Source organism: Tinamus guttatus, unplaced genomic scaffold, assembly GCF_059628265.1.
Source record: "Tinamus guttatus ecotype Peru unplaced genomic scaffold, ASM5962826v1 Tinamus_guttatus_pri_ptg000080l, whole genome shotgun sequence".
NCBI lineage: Eukaryota > Metazoa > Chordata > Aves > Tinamiformes > Tinamidae > Tinamus > Tinamus guttatus.
Window position 1 is genome coordinate 1,959,674 of NW_028288614.1, and position 14,199 is coordinate 1,973,872.

The 14,199-nt window shown below is 39.6% G+C and overlaps 1 protein-coding gene across 2 annotated transcripts in view; it reads left to right on the forward strand.

Annotated features, from left to right (window-relative positions):
• The window catches only part of ITSN2 (intersectin 2), a 73,007-nt gene that overhangs the window by 12,530 nt on the left and 46,278 nt on the right, over window positions 1–14,199 (forward strand). For both annotated transcript variants that reach the window (XM_088520131.1, XM_088520132.1), the window contains exon 2: window positions 384–447. In XM_088520131.1, coding sequence (XP_088376257.1) covers window positions 417–447 — 31 coding nt within the window. In that variant the 5' untranslated portion in view covers window positions 384–416. The remainder of the gene's footprint in view (window positions 1–383; window positions 448–14,199) is intronic.

Sequence of the window (14,199 nt, forward strand, 5' to 3'; positions counted from 1 at the left end):
AAACTTTCATGCTCGGCATAAATATTTACCGGGGGAAGCAGAAAAGATCCGCGCGGACGCTGAGCCCGTCGTCTTGCCGGGCGAGGATCGTTCCCTGCTCCATATGTTCCGACACGGTGCCGGCTGTTTGTGTGCGTTAAGCAGGAGCTGCTAAACAGTTGGTCCTGTTTTCCTTTAAGAATGGGCTCGAGACTGCACTGCATATTAAAAAAAAAAAAAAAAAAATCCCCCACCCCCTTCCTGGTGTAAATTGGGCTTGTTCAGCAGCAGCCCCGAGCCCTGCATTGTTCGCGATGGGAGGCGCGAGCTGAGCGGCCCCCAAGCCCCCCCCCTGCGTTTTGCCCTTGCTGCATTATTAATGGCACGATGTTTTTGCGTTGCAGATGGCAAACAGCTAGCAAGGCACACTGGGGACCATGATGGCTCAGTTTCCCACAGCCCTGAACGGTGAGTAGCTCCCTTGGATTCAACTAGGGGATTTAGGGGTGTATGTTTTTATTTTTTTTAAGGAAATACTGGTATTACAAACAGCTGACTGTAGTTCCTGCAGCAGTATTATGGTTAGTTTGCTGCAGATTGTTTCCGTAGCTTCATTTGTACTGTAGGACTGCGAGAAATTCAGTACAAGCCTTGCTGCAGTATAATTTGGAGTGCAGCTATGCCTGGAGCACCTGGTAATAATCTCCTGTCATTTAAGGGGTTGAGGAATGTGTGACTATTTTAAATACTGACTGACTCCAAGTGAGGAATATGCTAAGTAATAGTTGATTAAACTTGCATACCTTTTCTGTTATGTAACTTGGCACAAAGTGTGTTTCATCCTAATATACTATTTGTTTTAAGGCAAATGATATGCTGACCAATTTGCTGCATTGGCTACAAATGATCAAAGTTGTGTTTAGAAAATGTAAGAATTTTCTTCTTGGTTCTTTACCCAGTTACCATAGAAAGTTTTGAATTTGTTTCTCGGTGATTTCCTCTCAAAGACATATATGGGATGATACTTAAAACTCGTGTGTGTGTGTGTGTGTGCACATATGTTCACTATGTGGTGGCTACTTGGAGCTGTCTATGTTTAAAGCAAGTTTATTTGTAAAGGCACAGGTGGCTATATCTGCTGAGAAAAATGTTGTGTATGTATTTAAAGAGCTTGTCAAAATGAAAGGACAAATACAGGAAAAATGCTTTGCACTTCAGGTATTCCAGATAGGGAAGTCTGCCAGTTGAGTTAAAAAAAAAAAAAAAAAAAAAAAAAAAAAGTGCATCTTGTGTCATTTATCTGTGAAGGTTATTGCAGGGGGCTGGGAGGTCTATATTTAACTAATTTGGAAGCTCATTACTGCTAAGGTGAGTTAGAGTTAATGAGATGAAGTGGTTTTTATGCAAAAGAAGGATGTTCCTATTTTAAATTCAGTTTCTGACTTAGATGCTTGCTTTGTGTTTACATAAAAGACTGCAAAAAAAAATCAGTGTGATCATCATCATTGGGTGCAGTTCCACCTGGAATCCATTTCACAGGCTTTAACTATTAGAAGTAAAAGGACCCAATATGGTATATATATGGAAGGGAAAGTTTTAACTATGAGATCTTACTTTACTTTCTTCAACATGGCAAAACCACATTTTTCTTATTGCCATATTTTAATATGCTTTTTGCTCCCCCTTTTTAGAAAACTTCTCAGAGAGGATCCAGATACAACATCTTTGCTGCCCCCATAGTTGATTTATGTGTTGTGTTTTGGGTCTGTGGCTCAGCTCTGAACTCTCACTGATAGAGGACTGCAAGGGCGTTGGGAGCACTCAGCATGTATTTGACTTTCTGAATTCAGAAGTGTGTTGGTTCAGGAAAGTGTGATCCTTGTGATCCTTTTCTTGATTACAAAATCCCCTGGATGATACTGTCCAGCACTCTCAAAAGGGTTATGCCCAAGGAAGCAGTTTCCCCTTACAGGGTTTTGCTATGTTGAAAAACCCTCTCAGCAAGAGAATACCAGGAATTTAAATAATTTCCTCCTTTTCAGAATACTGAATGATTGCATGATTTTTAGTAGTCATATTTCTCATCGGAATTGATTAAAATTGAAGCTAGTCAAGGGGAAAACAAGGAAGAATAGTCTTAACTTCATTTCTGGATAAATATTGAGCAACCTTGGCTGTTGAAATTGTTCTTCATTTGTAATCTGTGTTTCTCTTCCCTCCTACTTGTTACTGCTGTTGTTTCCATTCAAACCAGATCGCCTGCATTTACCATTCATTGCTCAGTGGAAACCTCTAATTAAGATATTAGACCTTGGTAGTGACTTCATGCATTAGATGAAGAATGAGGTTATGCACGAGGCAACTAAACCATTAGGCGTTGCTGCAGCCTGGGTACAAGAAAGGAGAAAACTGGCTGCCTGCCACCTCTTTTATCAGCAAAGAATTGACCTTTTCCGTTTCTATTCTACTGGAGGAAAATGGTGTTTTTCTTCTGGAGAGAGAACCTCTTATTCTTACCAAGGTACAATAAACTTAACTTTTAGTTCATTAGTTGCATAAGGCATGAAGTGGTTTCTGTTTTGGGATTGCTTTTGACATTCAGGGTTAGGGCTGAGCTTGCTGAGTTGGATAATGTGGAACAGAAAAAGGGAGAAATTACATGATACAGGGTGGTACAGAGTTCAGGAACTGCAGAGCTCATGGCAAAGCAAGATCCTTGGATTATCTTGACTCTGAGAGAAGATACCCTGACATTATGAATCCGAATGGAAGCAGAAAAAGGGAGGCCTGCCCAGGACCTCCAACAGGAAGGACGTTTAACTTTGTGTGTTCGAGTTCCAGTTCAGAGATTCAGATTCATGAGGACACCTTGGGCAGTTGTTCAGAATACACCTTCACCACAACAGGCTCCCAAGGTCCTTGAGCATGTGGCTGAAGGCCAAACGGAATGTAACACTGAAGGGACATACTCTCTTCTAATTATGTGGTGCTTGAAGGCTTCATCCTGTTGAGATGTTGTGTGCTCTAGTGAAAAACACTCTTGCTAACCACCCCCCTTCCCTCTCTGCAGTGAAGATCTGCAAAGTTGTTCCATTCGACCCTCCATTTCCATGCAGGCTGACCTTTGTGCATGCTGGAATTTCAAAGAGGGCACACAGGATTTAAAAGTGTGTGTGTTGATTTTTCTCAAACTTGGCACATATCTGCCAAATTTTGCAAACTTAACTCCTGTGCAAAATGCAGAGATTGCAGTGACATTTTATGTGATCAAGCAAGACTGAGTAATGCATTTCTCCTTGTAAGGAAAGGCTGCCAATTATAAAACATATATCCAGCACCAGATGGATCCCAGAGATTTAAGTGCATCTCTGTGGACTCCAGGTCAATCAGGCAGCCACTCAGGTAGATCTGTCTCTCCAGTCTGCAAACAAGAGATCAAAGATCCTCTAGAGAGGATTTCAGCTTATCCTGTGAGCGTCCAGAGGGTCCAAATACTGCTTAGCTATGTGAAAATGATGAGAAAAACCCAGTTTCTGGTGAACATGTAGTTTTCCATCTGGACAAAGCTTTCTTCACAATTCATTTCAAGTTTCATAAAAGCTTGTACAGGTGGCATTTAGTAAAATAAATCAAGACTACTTTGAAACAATCATATTTCTAAAGAAGGAGATTGATATACACCAGAAGCAACAGTTAAAAGGATTGTTTCCTTAAGTATCACCAGTATTTCTGGGCTGTCCTTTTTTTGTTATTGTTATTATTTGTACTTCCTTCCTACTGCCTGTTTCCTTCGATATAATTTCTTATGATCCAGCAGGAAAATAGCATCTGGTAAACTGAGGTGCAAAAAATGGTACCTGCAACTCGTATTTGACGTGTTTCTGAACCTCTGTGAGTCAAGGGGGATTTTATGCTTCTGTGAAGAGTTGTGTTTCTTGGTCTTGCATTGAGGTGTCTTGGTAACTAGGCTAGACAGGAGCTGATTGAATGAGGCCATGGTTCCACTGAAGGCAAGGGCAAAGGGTACACGGATTTTAAGTTAAGCTGCATCTTCTCTCTTGTTTTTTAAACGCTGTCTCAAGATCCGTTGTTCAAAACATTTCGACTTAGGAAGAACCCTGGTCCTCTCAGTTCAGCTGGAAACTGTATAAATGCAACATGACTCTTTACCTTGTGTGCATCATAGGTAAGGGAACTTAGATGGCTTAGATGTCAGTGAGGATAGATAAGGAGGCTAAGATCAAGTAGAGCTTACAAGTAAATTGGGCACATTTGAAGGAGGAGAGGAGACAAGTGTGGTGAAGAAAATTCGTTGGTTTTGCTTAGATTTACAAAGTAATCCTACTCTTAGTTTTCAGTGAGGACAGTGATATCAATTGAGATAAAGCAAAATTCACATGCTCAAGTCGGAGAGACATTGAGCTTCCTTTATCAGACTCTGAAAAAATACAGATCTTCAGTGGTATGTGCCATATTAACATGTTTTCCTGAAACCTGACAAGTCAAGAATAGCGCTATGGGACTGCAGAATGCAGAGTGTGCTATTAGTGCTTAATCATGACAATAATCTGATTGAGATGCAAGACATCATGAAATTTTGGAAGGAAGGTATGATTAGACGTGGAGGGAAATGTTGAATAAATGGAGGCAAGTTTTAATGAAGGACAACTGCACCTTTCTCCACAACTAGATTTTGTAGATAAAGTGTGAAAGATTCCGTGTTTACGTTTTAGTAGAGGATATGATTTGTAATAGTGCAGCATGAAACATTTCTAGTTATCTGGAGAACATGGCAATAAATAGAGGAATGATAAGAAAGGAAGATGAAGAAATTATTAAAAAATAAGATGGGTTAAGAAATTATTAAAAGGAAGATAAATATCAGTATCGTGTTTTTTTTTTTTTTTAAAGTGCATATTTGTTAAATTGGTTGACGACACCAACTTAGGAGTCATTGCCCAGCCAGAATTATGCTGGATGAACTGGATATCGCTGTCTGATTAAATGTCATCCCATTTCAATTACACTGTCCTCAAATAGCTTCTTAGTCCTGTCTTTATGGCTAAAAAGAATTTTTTGCTGGATGGTGAGAACTCAGTGGTTGGCCATAACTGGCTGTATCCAATGGTCACATAGTAATTATGTGATTTGAGGAAAAGGAAACGCATCCTAAGATGGATTGGGTGAAGCAAGAAATTATGTATGCTATTGTATGAGGTCCTGCTGAGACATCTTCTGAGGTGCAGAGTAGAATTTGGGTCATCTCCTCAGGAGGGGGAGGCCAAAAAGTGTAATGGGTACAGGGATAGACCTCAGTGTTACCCAATAGAAAAAAATATAAAGAAGGCTAAAGAGATGGGCTTTGTTAGCCTACCAAAGTAAAAGTTTACAGGGGGGTTGTCCTTTTTTAAAAATTATTTACTTTGTGATAAATAAGTTTACCTTTTTTGTTGTTTTATTAAGAAGGTAAACATTAAGAAAGGAAAATAACTTTTATTTAAAGGCAATGTTAACATAAGGTTAAATAGGAATTAATTGGCCATTAGTGTAGTTCGGTTGCAAACAAGAGTGATGCTGTCAGCAGTGACATTAGGTGACTTAGTGGAAGCAAAAAATCTGATTGTCTTCAGGAGGAGTTTGCAGTTTGGGAAGGAATTAGAGCCTTATCATTTCTAGAAGCAGTGCCAGAGTGGACCTGGTGACCTTGGAAATTCCTTTCAACCCAATGGAAGTAGGAAAAAAAAAAAAAAAAAAGATAACAGCCTAGTGGAGTGTTTATCCTGCATCTGTTAACCTACCTTAAGCCTATAACTGCTTTGTCTTGCTGAGATTTTGCTTTGTTAATATTATGTGGTAGTTTATATAAGGTGAGATTACATCTTGTGAAGAGCCAAGACAAGTTCGATCTAGAACAGCAATGTTATATAGTGTAAAGCTGCTTTATTTTGGGGTGTCAGTGAGACTTCATAGTGACTTTTACTGTTCTTCAAAGCACACAAACCATAAGAAGAACATGTTGCAAAGATCTATGTGTGCTTTCCAAAATGGATCGAGAGCCCAAGGGCTCGGCTGAAGGGACACACAAACATAAATCAACCACAGAACAGAGCTGTGAAGGGCTTCGATTGATAAAAAAAATTTCATTTTCTCCAAGAAAGGATTAGCTCAGAAAGTTGGGAAATGTACTCCACTGATAAACCACTCTTACAGTTGTAATCTGGGGCTGCTTGGCACTATGTCACACGGTAACCTCTACGAAATACCAGGTCTTCTGTAACCATCGTGGCCTGCCCACGTTGGGCAGTGCAGAGATGGTACTAACTGGTATTGGCAGAATGAGGTCAGGTTTAGCCCTCCAATTGTTATGGCAAGAATAAACCCATTTTTAGACTTGGCTCATAGTCTGCCAAATGTATTTATACTGTGCTGGGCTACTTTGATTAGAAATATTGCAGGTTTGTGCTCTTTGATACACTGGATCAGTCCTTTAAGACATCTGTTGTTTTTTCTTACAACTGAGTAGTTGCTGCAGAAGTGAAGTTGCTTTCATAACATTGTATTTCACAAGATAACTTCAAGCTTGTGAGGGAAAGAAAAATCCCACAGGTGTGAGTTACGTTTGAACTATTTATTTCTAATGTGGATGATGAATATGGGAATGCCGGCACATTCTCACATTCAGGTTGGATTAAGAAAGTGGTAGACAGTGCTTTTTAACTTGGCTTGGAAAAATTACACCCCCTAAGCTTATCATTCTAAAGGTTACCTGCTGTTGACAGGTTCCGTGTTTCTCCTCTGAAAAGCCTGGAAATGGGACATGGAGGATGATGAAGATGGCCAAGAAGAAAGAATGAGTCCAGGGCTAGGGGGTCTGAATGGATAAGAGTTGTTCAGAGACGAGGGCTGCACTGAGGGTGTGACAGAAGCCTGTAAAGCTATAGTAATATAAAAAAAGAATATTCACTGTTGGTTTCTTCATAGCAGAAAAGGAAGATTGAACCCTTTGAATTTCAGATTTTGGGGTTACTTGTCTCAAGATGGAATCAGAAGTTGAGAGTACGTGGAATGGGAATTTAGGGGATAAATGCAGTTGACAAGGTGCCTCATTGGGCTCAAAAAAATTCCCAAATTGCTAGTTTCTGAAAGTTACTAGGGAATACCTATGGAAGAACTGCTATTCTCCTAGTCTCTAAGTAGCCACTCTGAGCCACTATGGAGTAATTCCAGCTTATAAGGAGTCTTGCTCAGACAACCTGGTTTATTCTTATTTTTGTGTCGCTTGGGTTTTTTCCAGCTTTTCCCTACATGCCTGCTATTAGACCTAGCATCATAAAGAGGGGGGTAACAGGAATGATCAAGGATATGGCACATCTTTCACTCGAGGAATGATTAAATAAGCTAGAATAGAAAAAGCAGCAGCTGACACGATGGCTACAGTAGACTCTTGGATTCTGTAGATATAGTTGGATTTTCCTTCTGTTAATGGGCTACAACTTCTGATTCAGGAGCTGCTTTGTAGACTGAGAAAACATGTTGGGGAAATATCACCACACCACTTGCCTCATTCTTAAATTCTCTGGTGGGTGTTCACAGTTTGGGAACAGAGTACTTAGCCAGATGAGTGCTAGGTCTGAACTGGCTTGGTCACCAGTGTTTTTTTTTTTTTTTTTTTTTTTTCCTACTTTATCTCCTAGTTTATTTATTCCAGAGACCAGGAAATGCCTCCCCTTTGTCCCCCTCTCCCACCCTTCCTGTGTATTTTTTTCTTTGCAGTTGTTCTTCTCTTTTCCTCTTCCAAGTCTATATCATAATGCTCCTTTTTAAATATATCCCATCAGGCTTCCTCTTGGTCCCGGATTTCCTCATCAAGCCCGCTGTTATGGGAAGCTGAACATGTCATTTTTACTCTAATAGCCAGAAAATGACAAGGATATAGTATTCTTTGAGCATGGTTCTGCTCTGATTTTAAGTCAGTGCATGTTATTGTCAGAGCATCTTTTCAAGTACTTCACTGGATTTCAGGGCTTGTTTTGTGTCCTCTTCTCTGATGTTTTCCTGCCTGTGTTTCTTCTAGTGCAAACAGATTTTCTAGCAGCTGCAGCTGGAACCTGACCTGAATCTTACTAGTTTTGCTGCATTCCACAGAGAGTTGCTAGACAATAATTAAATAAATTATCTTGAAACAATACTTTTTTTTTTTCCAGAATTAGAAGACTTGAGAAGACTTTAGTCTGAACTCTGACAGGCTTTCTCCTCAGCTGTAATCTTAACTTTTTTTCCTCCTTGAATGCTTTGTATAAGGTGGCAGGATTCACTCAGCAGAGCTTCTGACCTGCCCTAAGCTGCAGGATGAGCCTGTCGTCCTGGTGCCCTCATGTTGAGAAACAGGGAGTACCAGCAACTAAGAACAACTGAGGATGGGTTTTGCAGCTGGGTATGGGAGAGTTTGGCAAAAGCTGCCTGTTTTATATCTTAATAATTTTCTGATAATTTCTTGATAAGTTTTATGTCTTGATAATTTACGCCTTAATAATTTTCATGCCTCTCAGCAAAAAGGCTTTCCTTGGTATGACTTGAAAAATAAATTATTTTCCCTCTTTTTCATGTCTAAAATCCACCAGACAGTATTAATAATGGGCAAGTACGTGGAAATTTCAGTGGATGGAGTGAGAGACTTGTTTCATACGCATCAGTGTTAGCCAAGTAGTGCATGTAGGTGATTTTGGTCAGAAATGTGAAGTAGCTTTGGCTTTCCTGGGCTGGGCAGACAATCCTTACAGGTGAGTGGAGATCTGCTGGTATTTTTCCTGTTAAATCTGGATGTGGGGAAGGTTTAGGTTAAGACAAGTTGGGTGTGCCAGCTAATTCTGCAAGAAAGAGTTGCTTTCCTTATGGAATGAAGTACTGGTTTGAAAATATTGTAGGTTATAGTAATCTTATTTCCTAAAAACTTTTTTTTTAATATAAAATACTATTGAATGAGCTGTCATAAACACTGCAAAGCTAGTGCAAAAGGCAGCATGCTAATACACAGGTAAGAGCACAGTCACTTTTACTCATGTTTCACAATATATTTTTACATGTGTAGTTTAAAAAAAAACTTCTTAAAAGGTTTTCATTTACCTATTTGAAAGCAAAATTGTTATTATTTACTATGCATGTTCTGTTTAGTTTTTTAAATATTCTGCTTGCTTGGTATGTTGCCTTATATTTCAGTTGAGCTTGGCAGTAATTTGATTTTAGAGTTGCTGAAAATGGATAGCCAATGAACCAAAAGACTTTATGATTTTTAAGCAGTTTAGAATTATTATCCCATTGCTACAAGCTGATATTTTAAGTGCTTTGAAATCCTCAAGTTACAGTATAAAAGAACCATCTTTGCTGTTAGCATGCACTGGAATATTATGTATCTTTAAATTGTATTAGGGATTATTCTCAGTTTAAAAGTAAGAATTCTATTTATACATTGAGATCCTTGCATGGCAGAGAACTTCTAATGTTCTTATTTTACAGATAGATTTGATGAATTGAAGTTGGAATCCAATTACTGTATCATCAAAGAAATTATTGCATTATACAGAATAATGCTGCTGTTTTGTAGGGCACATTATTAGTTTATAAAGTCACAGAATTTGATTTTAGTGAATTGTTGACCCTACAGATTTCTAATGCACTAAAATAGCTAGAAATCCTATCCATAATGGAGAGGTTATGAGTTGCACTGTAACGTACGTGTCTGCTGCTCCTTTGGTTGCACGCCACAAGCATGTTCTTGAATTAGGCAAGAATTTCTTGGCCAAATCTGTGTGGCCCTGCACTTTCCTGGCGCTGTGTGACAGCCCATGTGTCTGTAATGGTTACTTCTGAATAGCACAGTCGGAGACTTTCCAAAATGTAAAAAAAAAAAAAAAAGAAAAAAAGAAAAAAGAAAAAGAAAATAATAAAGTGTATTCTTGGCTTCACTGGGCACAATTCTTATTATTTTAGTTAAAACCCAAGTTATAAAGGAAACGTGGGAGTCATTTTCCTCTTTTGAACTGAGCTTTACTTACAGGTGTTTCCTTTTAGCTGCATGGGTGCATCCATGAAGGAAGGGTAGGCAGCATTTTGGGAGAGATGCTCAAAGAATACACACGATTCCTGCGCCAGAAGCAGCAGTTCCTAACGTGTTTGTGCTCCTAAATTGGAAGAAAGTGCTTGGTACTGGATTTTCTACATTCAATAGAAGGAAGCAGCATAGGGAAAAAATAAACCTCCAAAGTAGAAAGGCTAAAGAGGAATCTGGAATATTCAGAATCCTGGCAATTGTTCTTTACGTATCAAAACTTACAATTTACTCAGCAGGGAGGAGAGCTGAGAAGTATGAGTCTACATTTCAGTTGTGTGGAATTAGTGCCTTAGTGGCCATAATTAAATCCAATTTGAAGTAAGTGATTTTTCAGGATTATCTCACACCAAAAGGTGCTCTTGAGTCTACCAGTTTGGGACAGTAATACAATAGGTGGTGGAATTACAAAGAAAGCCATGTTGCGCAGCTTCCAGCAAGCTCCTGCATGCCTGTATTGAAGCTTCCTTGTCCTTAATATGAGGATAAATATTTATTTAGGATCATTATGAAGCTTCAATGCTGTTTTTTGATGGTTATAAAGGTGGCGTGTAATTACAAATCCTTGCGACTTGTGTGTGCAAGGAATGCTCTTCCAATTTACGTTTATTATCTCTGTGCAATTAATTAACTTTGTAGCTTGTGGGAGCATGTTTTTGATTGCAGCATAGCAAACAAGCAATAACTATCAGCAAAAACACACACAAGCTTTGCAGAATGCAAGAAATGTCTTGCAACTTTCCACAAGTGAAAATGGCACTTTTACTGTTTTCACTAGTGATACTGGGTTCTATGCAGCTACCTCTTGCCTGCGGGAAATGCTAACCAGCAGCAAAGGTTTTAAAACAACATTTTCAAAGTCTTTTCCTTCTCTTCTAGGAATGCTGGTTTTCTTCTTCCCTCCTTCATGCTGGTGGCCCATCAAAGCAAGTCCTTTGCTGTTTTCAGAGGATGAGCAGTCTGATGTGGGGTTGTAATGGCATTTGAAGAGCTATCATGCCAAAGCCCATAATCCTGCCATGACTGAACCCTCAGGTGTTCTGTTTAGATGAGCTTTTAGGAGCAGAAAATGTTGTCTGAGCCGCAGCATAGCTGCTTATTTCTAACACTATGTAGTTGTGAGCACATACATTGAATCTGACGACAGTATCTGTTTTAGGAAGGCAAGGCAATATGTGTTTTGTCATCTTTAAGAGGTCTTGAAGTTGCTTTAAGTGAGTATTGGAGGTACTTTAAATGTGTATTGGATTATCTGTGTGTGTCTCTTATCCTGCCTATACTTTTTATGTATGTAGAATCCACATACGACTTGGGATTTTTGAACATGTTATTGAAAAGTGGAATGGGCAAGTAGGGAAGCTTAATCTGGTCGTGGTGGTTTCTCCCAGGCTTTCTGATCTGATGTTGTAGGAAGGAATAAGCTGAGGCATTTCTAGACCTTGAATCCAAACTTCTCTTGTTGGAACTCGACACTTGCCAGTCTAGGAATGATTCTTCCTTTCTGTTTGGTGGCTACAGACCGTATCTGGACTCCCTTGTGCTGTTCTGGACTCCCCAGTACGAGGCAGATGCTGGAGCAAATGGTGCAGAGGCTGCTGAGATGATCCGGAGGGCTCGAGTTCGTGGTGTGCGAGAAGAGGCTGAGAGGTGGTTTTGTTCCTTAGAAAGTGAAAACTAAGGAGGGGGATCTTATTGCTGCCTTCAGTTACCTAAGGAGCCAAACTCGTCTCAGCAGTGCACAGAAAAAGCACAAGATGTGACAGGCACAGGTTGGAAAATGGGAAATTTAGGGTTGGTATCTGTTGCATATTGGGATATGAGTTGGAAAAGAGAAATCAGTGAATCCTTTACAAGTTATGTTTGGGGAGACTTGAGCACACGTAGTGGATCTCTACCATAAGGATTGATTTTTAACAAGTTTTTTGAGTGACCAGTGACTGTTGACCCATATTCATAAAACAACGATGTATTCTATTCTTTTTTTTTTTAATTGCTTTAGGTTAAAACTTGGTTTTATGGGGCTTTCTACATTGAATTGTAGACAAGTACCAAAAAACACACTGCTGGACCTGGTTTGCTGTGCTCTCTCTGAGACATGCTGCTGTTTAGATCCCTTTTCCTGCTGAAGAAAATATTGCTTTTCAGGCTTAGCCACGTGTAAGGAATCACAGCTTTGTAAGGACTTTGGTTGGATACTGTTTCTTTTTCCAGTGCTTTTCTCATTTCCAGTTGGAATTCAGTAAATGTTTTCTCTTTGACCTTCTGAATTAAGAAACTCCCTGCTGTGATAATTCCTTTTAAGCATCTTAAATTTTGAATTATTACTGGATGCTTGTAGGTCAATGTTGCTAAAATTGTCTGAAATGAATGGTTTCTTCTTATGTGTATTCATAAAGTATATGTATTTTTGTATTTTTACTTTGAAGTGGAACAGCTGAGTGATGTGGGAGTTGCTTTGGTATTTTAAGGTCTATTACATTACCTCATTTTCTTCTAGCTCTACAAAAGCCCTGGTAGATGAGAGCATATCTATCTGGAATTACTCAGGCATCAGAAAAAACAATTTTGGTCCCTGTCTTGGAAAAAGGAAAAATCTGAATTTTTTTCTTACCTTTGCAAAGAAATTATTTGCAGGTTCATCTTCTCAGGGTATGTGTTCAGTGAGCTTCCTGAAGCACCTATGAGAGGTACTTGTGATAATACATGTGCCAGAGTTAGAGCTTTGACATGATAGTAGCTCCTTGGAGAGGCTTAGCCCTGCCTCTCTGGAGGAGGACATAAACACGAGTGAAGAGGAGGACACAACTATGGAAACACTTCTCGAATGAGATGTTGAAGATGCTCAGAGACTGTTGTGTCCTACAGCTGCAGGTGTGAAGATCTGGTGTCTCTTTAAAGTGCCTAGTCTAGATGCATTTAAATCAATACCACGTAAAACAGCAGCAGAGCTCCTTTACCAGACTGTATTCAAAGGAATGTTTGGCTGAATTTGTGCTGGAGTATGAAGTGAGGAGAGTTTCAGATTTGATTGCCATGTTCCACCTGCCTTTGCGACTTATTTATATCATATATTTATATTTAGATTCCTTTAATCAGAAGAAAGAAGTAAGCCCCTGTCTTCCAAAGTGCAAAAAGACTCTTTAATTGAGGCTATACTGAAAAAGGAAAAAAGAATAGATCCTTGAGGCAGGTACCTGGAGCTGCTTACCACCTTCTTGGAAGTAGAATGAGCATCTCATCAGGGCTCAGGCTACTTCATGGAGGCACCAGCCAGGTGGAGGTCCTCAGTCCAACATGGTGTTTTGTGATTCTCTCCCTCTCCTTCCCTGCTCTTTCCACAAACCCTGTCCGTTCTTGGAAAAATAGTGAAAAATTCCTCAGGAATCTGTTTCGAAGGGCAGGTTTGCTCTGGGAACAAGGTGTCTGGCTGCAGTGGTGGTGGGACAGTAGACAGAAAAGCAGCCAGAAGTGACAGACCCGATGCCGTGTTTTCTATCCCATCCTCATCCTCCTTCCTTCCCAAGTGGAGCGTCATCAAGTGCCCTAAGCAGCCTTTCTTCTATGGAGCTGAAGATGGAAGCAAAACTTTGAAGTCAAGTGCTTAAAAATTACATCCTAATGTGCTCCCAGTCTCTTCTATCATTCATATTCATGGCTCTCATGCTGTGGTTTCTTTTTTGCTTCTTTTCTTGTCGTAAACTGAATGTCTTTACATATTAATGAGGATTTCCATGTGTGAATATGCAAGGAGGGTGACAGGCTTAACAGGCTCTTGTTAAGAGGCAGCGTTAGGTCTTTTTGGAAAGGGTGTTTGCATATGTGCCTGAATAGAGAGGTGGGTCACAGTGGTGATGTGTATGCCCTGGGCTGTATGTTTGCTTGACAGTTGCTAACCTTGTTGTGGGAAAGGATTTGGTTGGGGGAAAAAAAAGAAAAAAAAGGATGAAAGCAGCTCTTAAAGAAGATATCATTAGTTCTCTCAGCTCTGGAATTAGACTTCTGTGGGAAGCAGCAGCACTTTCTTGTAATGTTCTTTCCAAATGTTGTGTGTTTGAAAGCAGATTATTAATGTCTTATCAGAATTAATTTATTTATTTTACTGGTGCTTTTAGCGA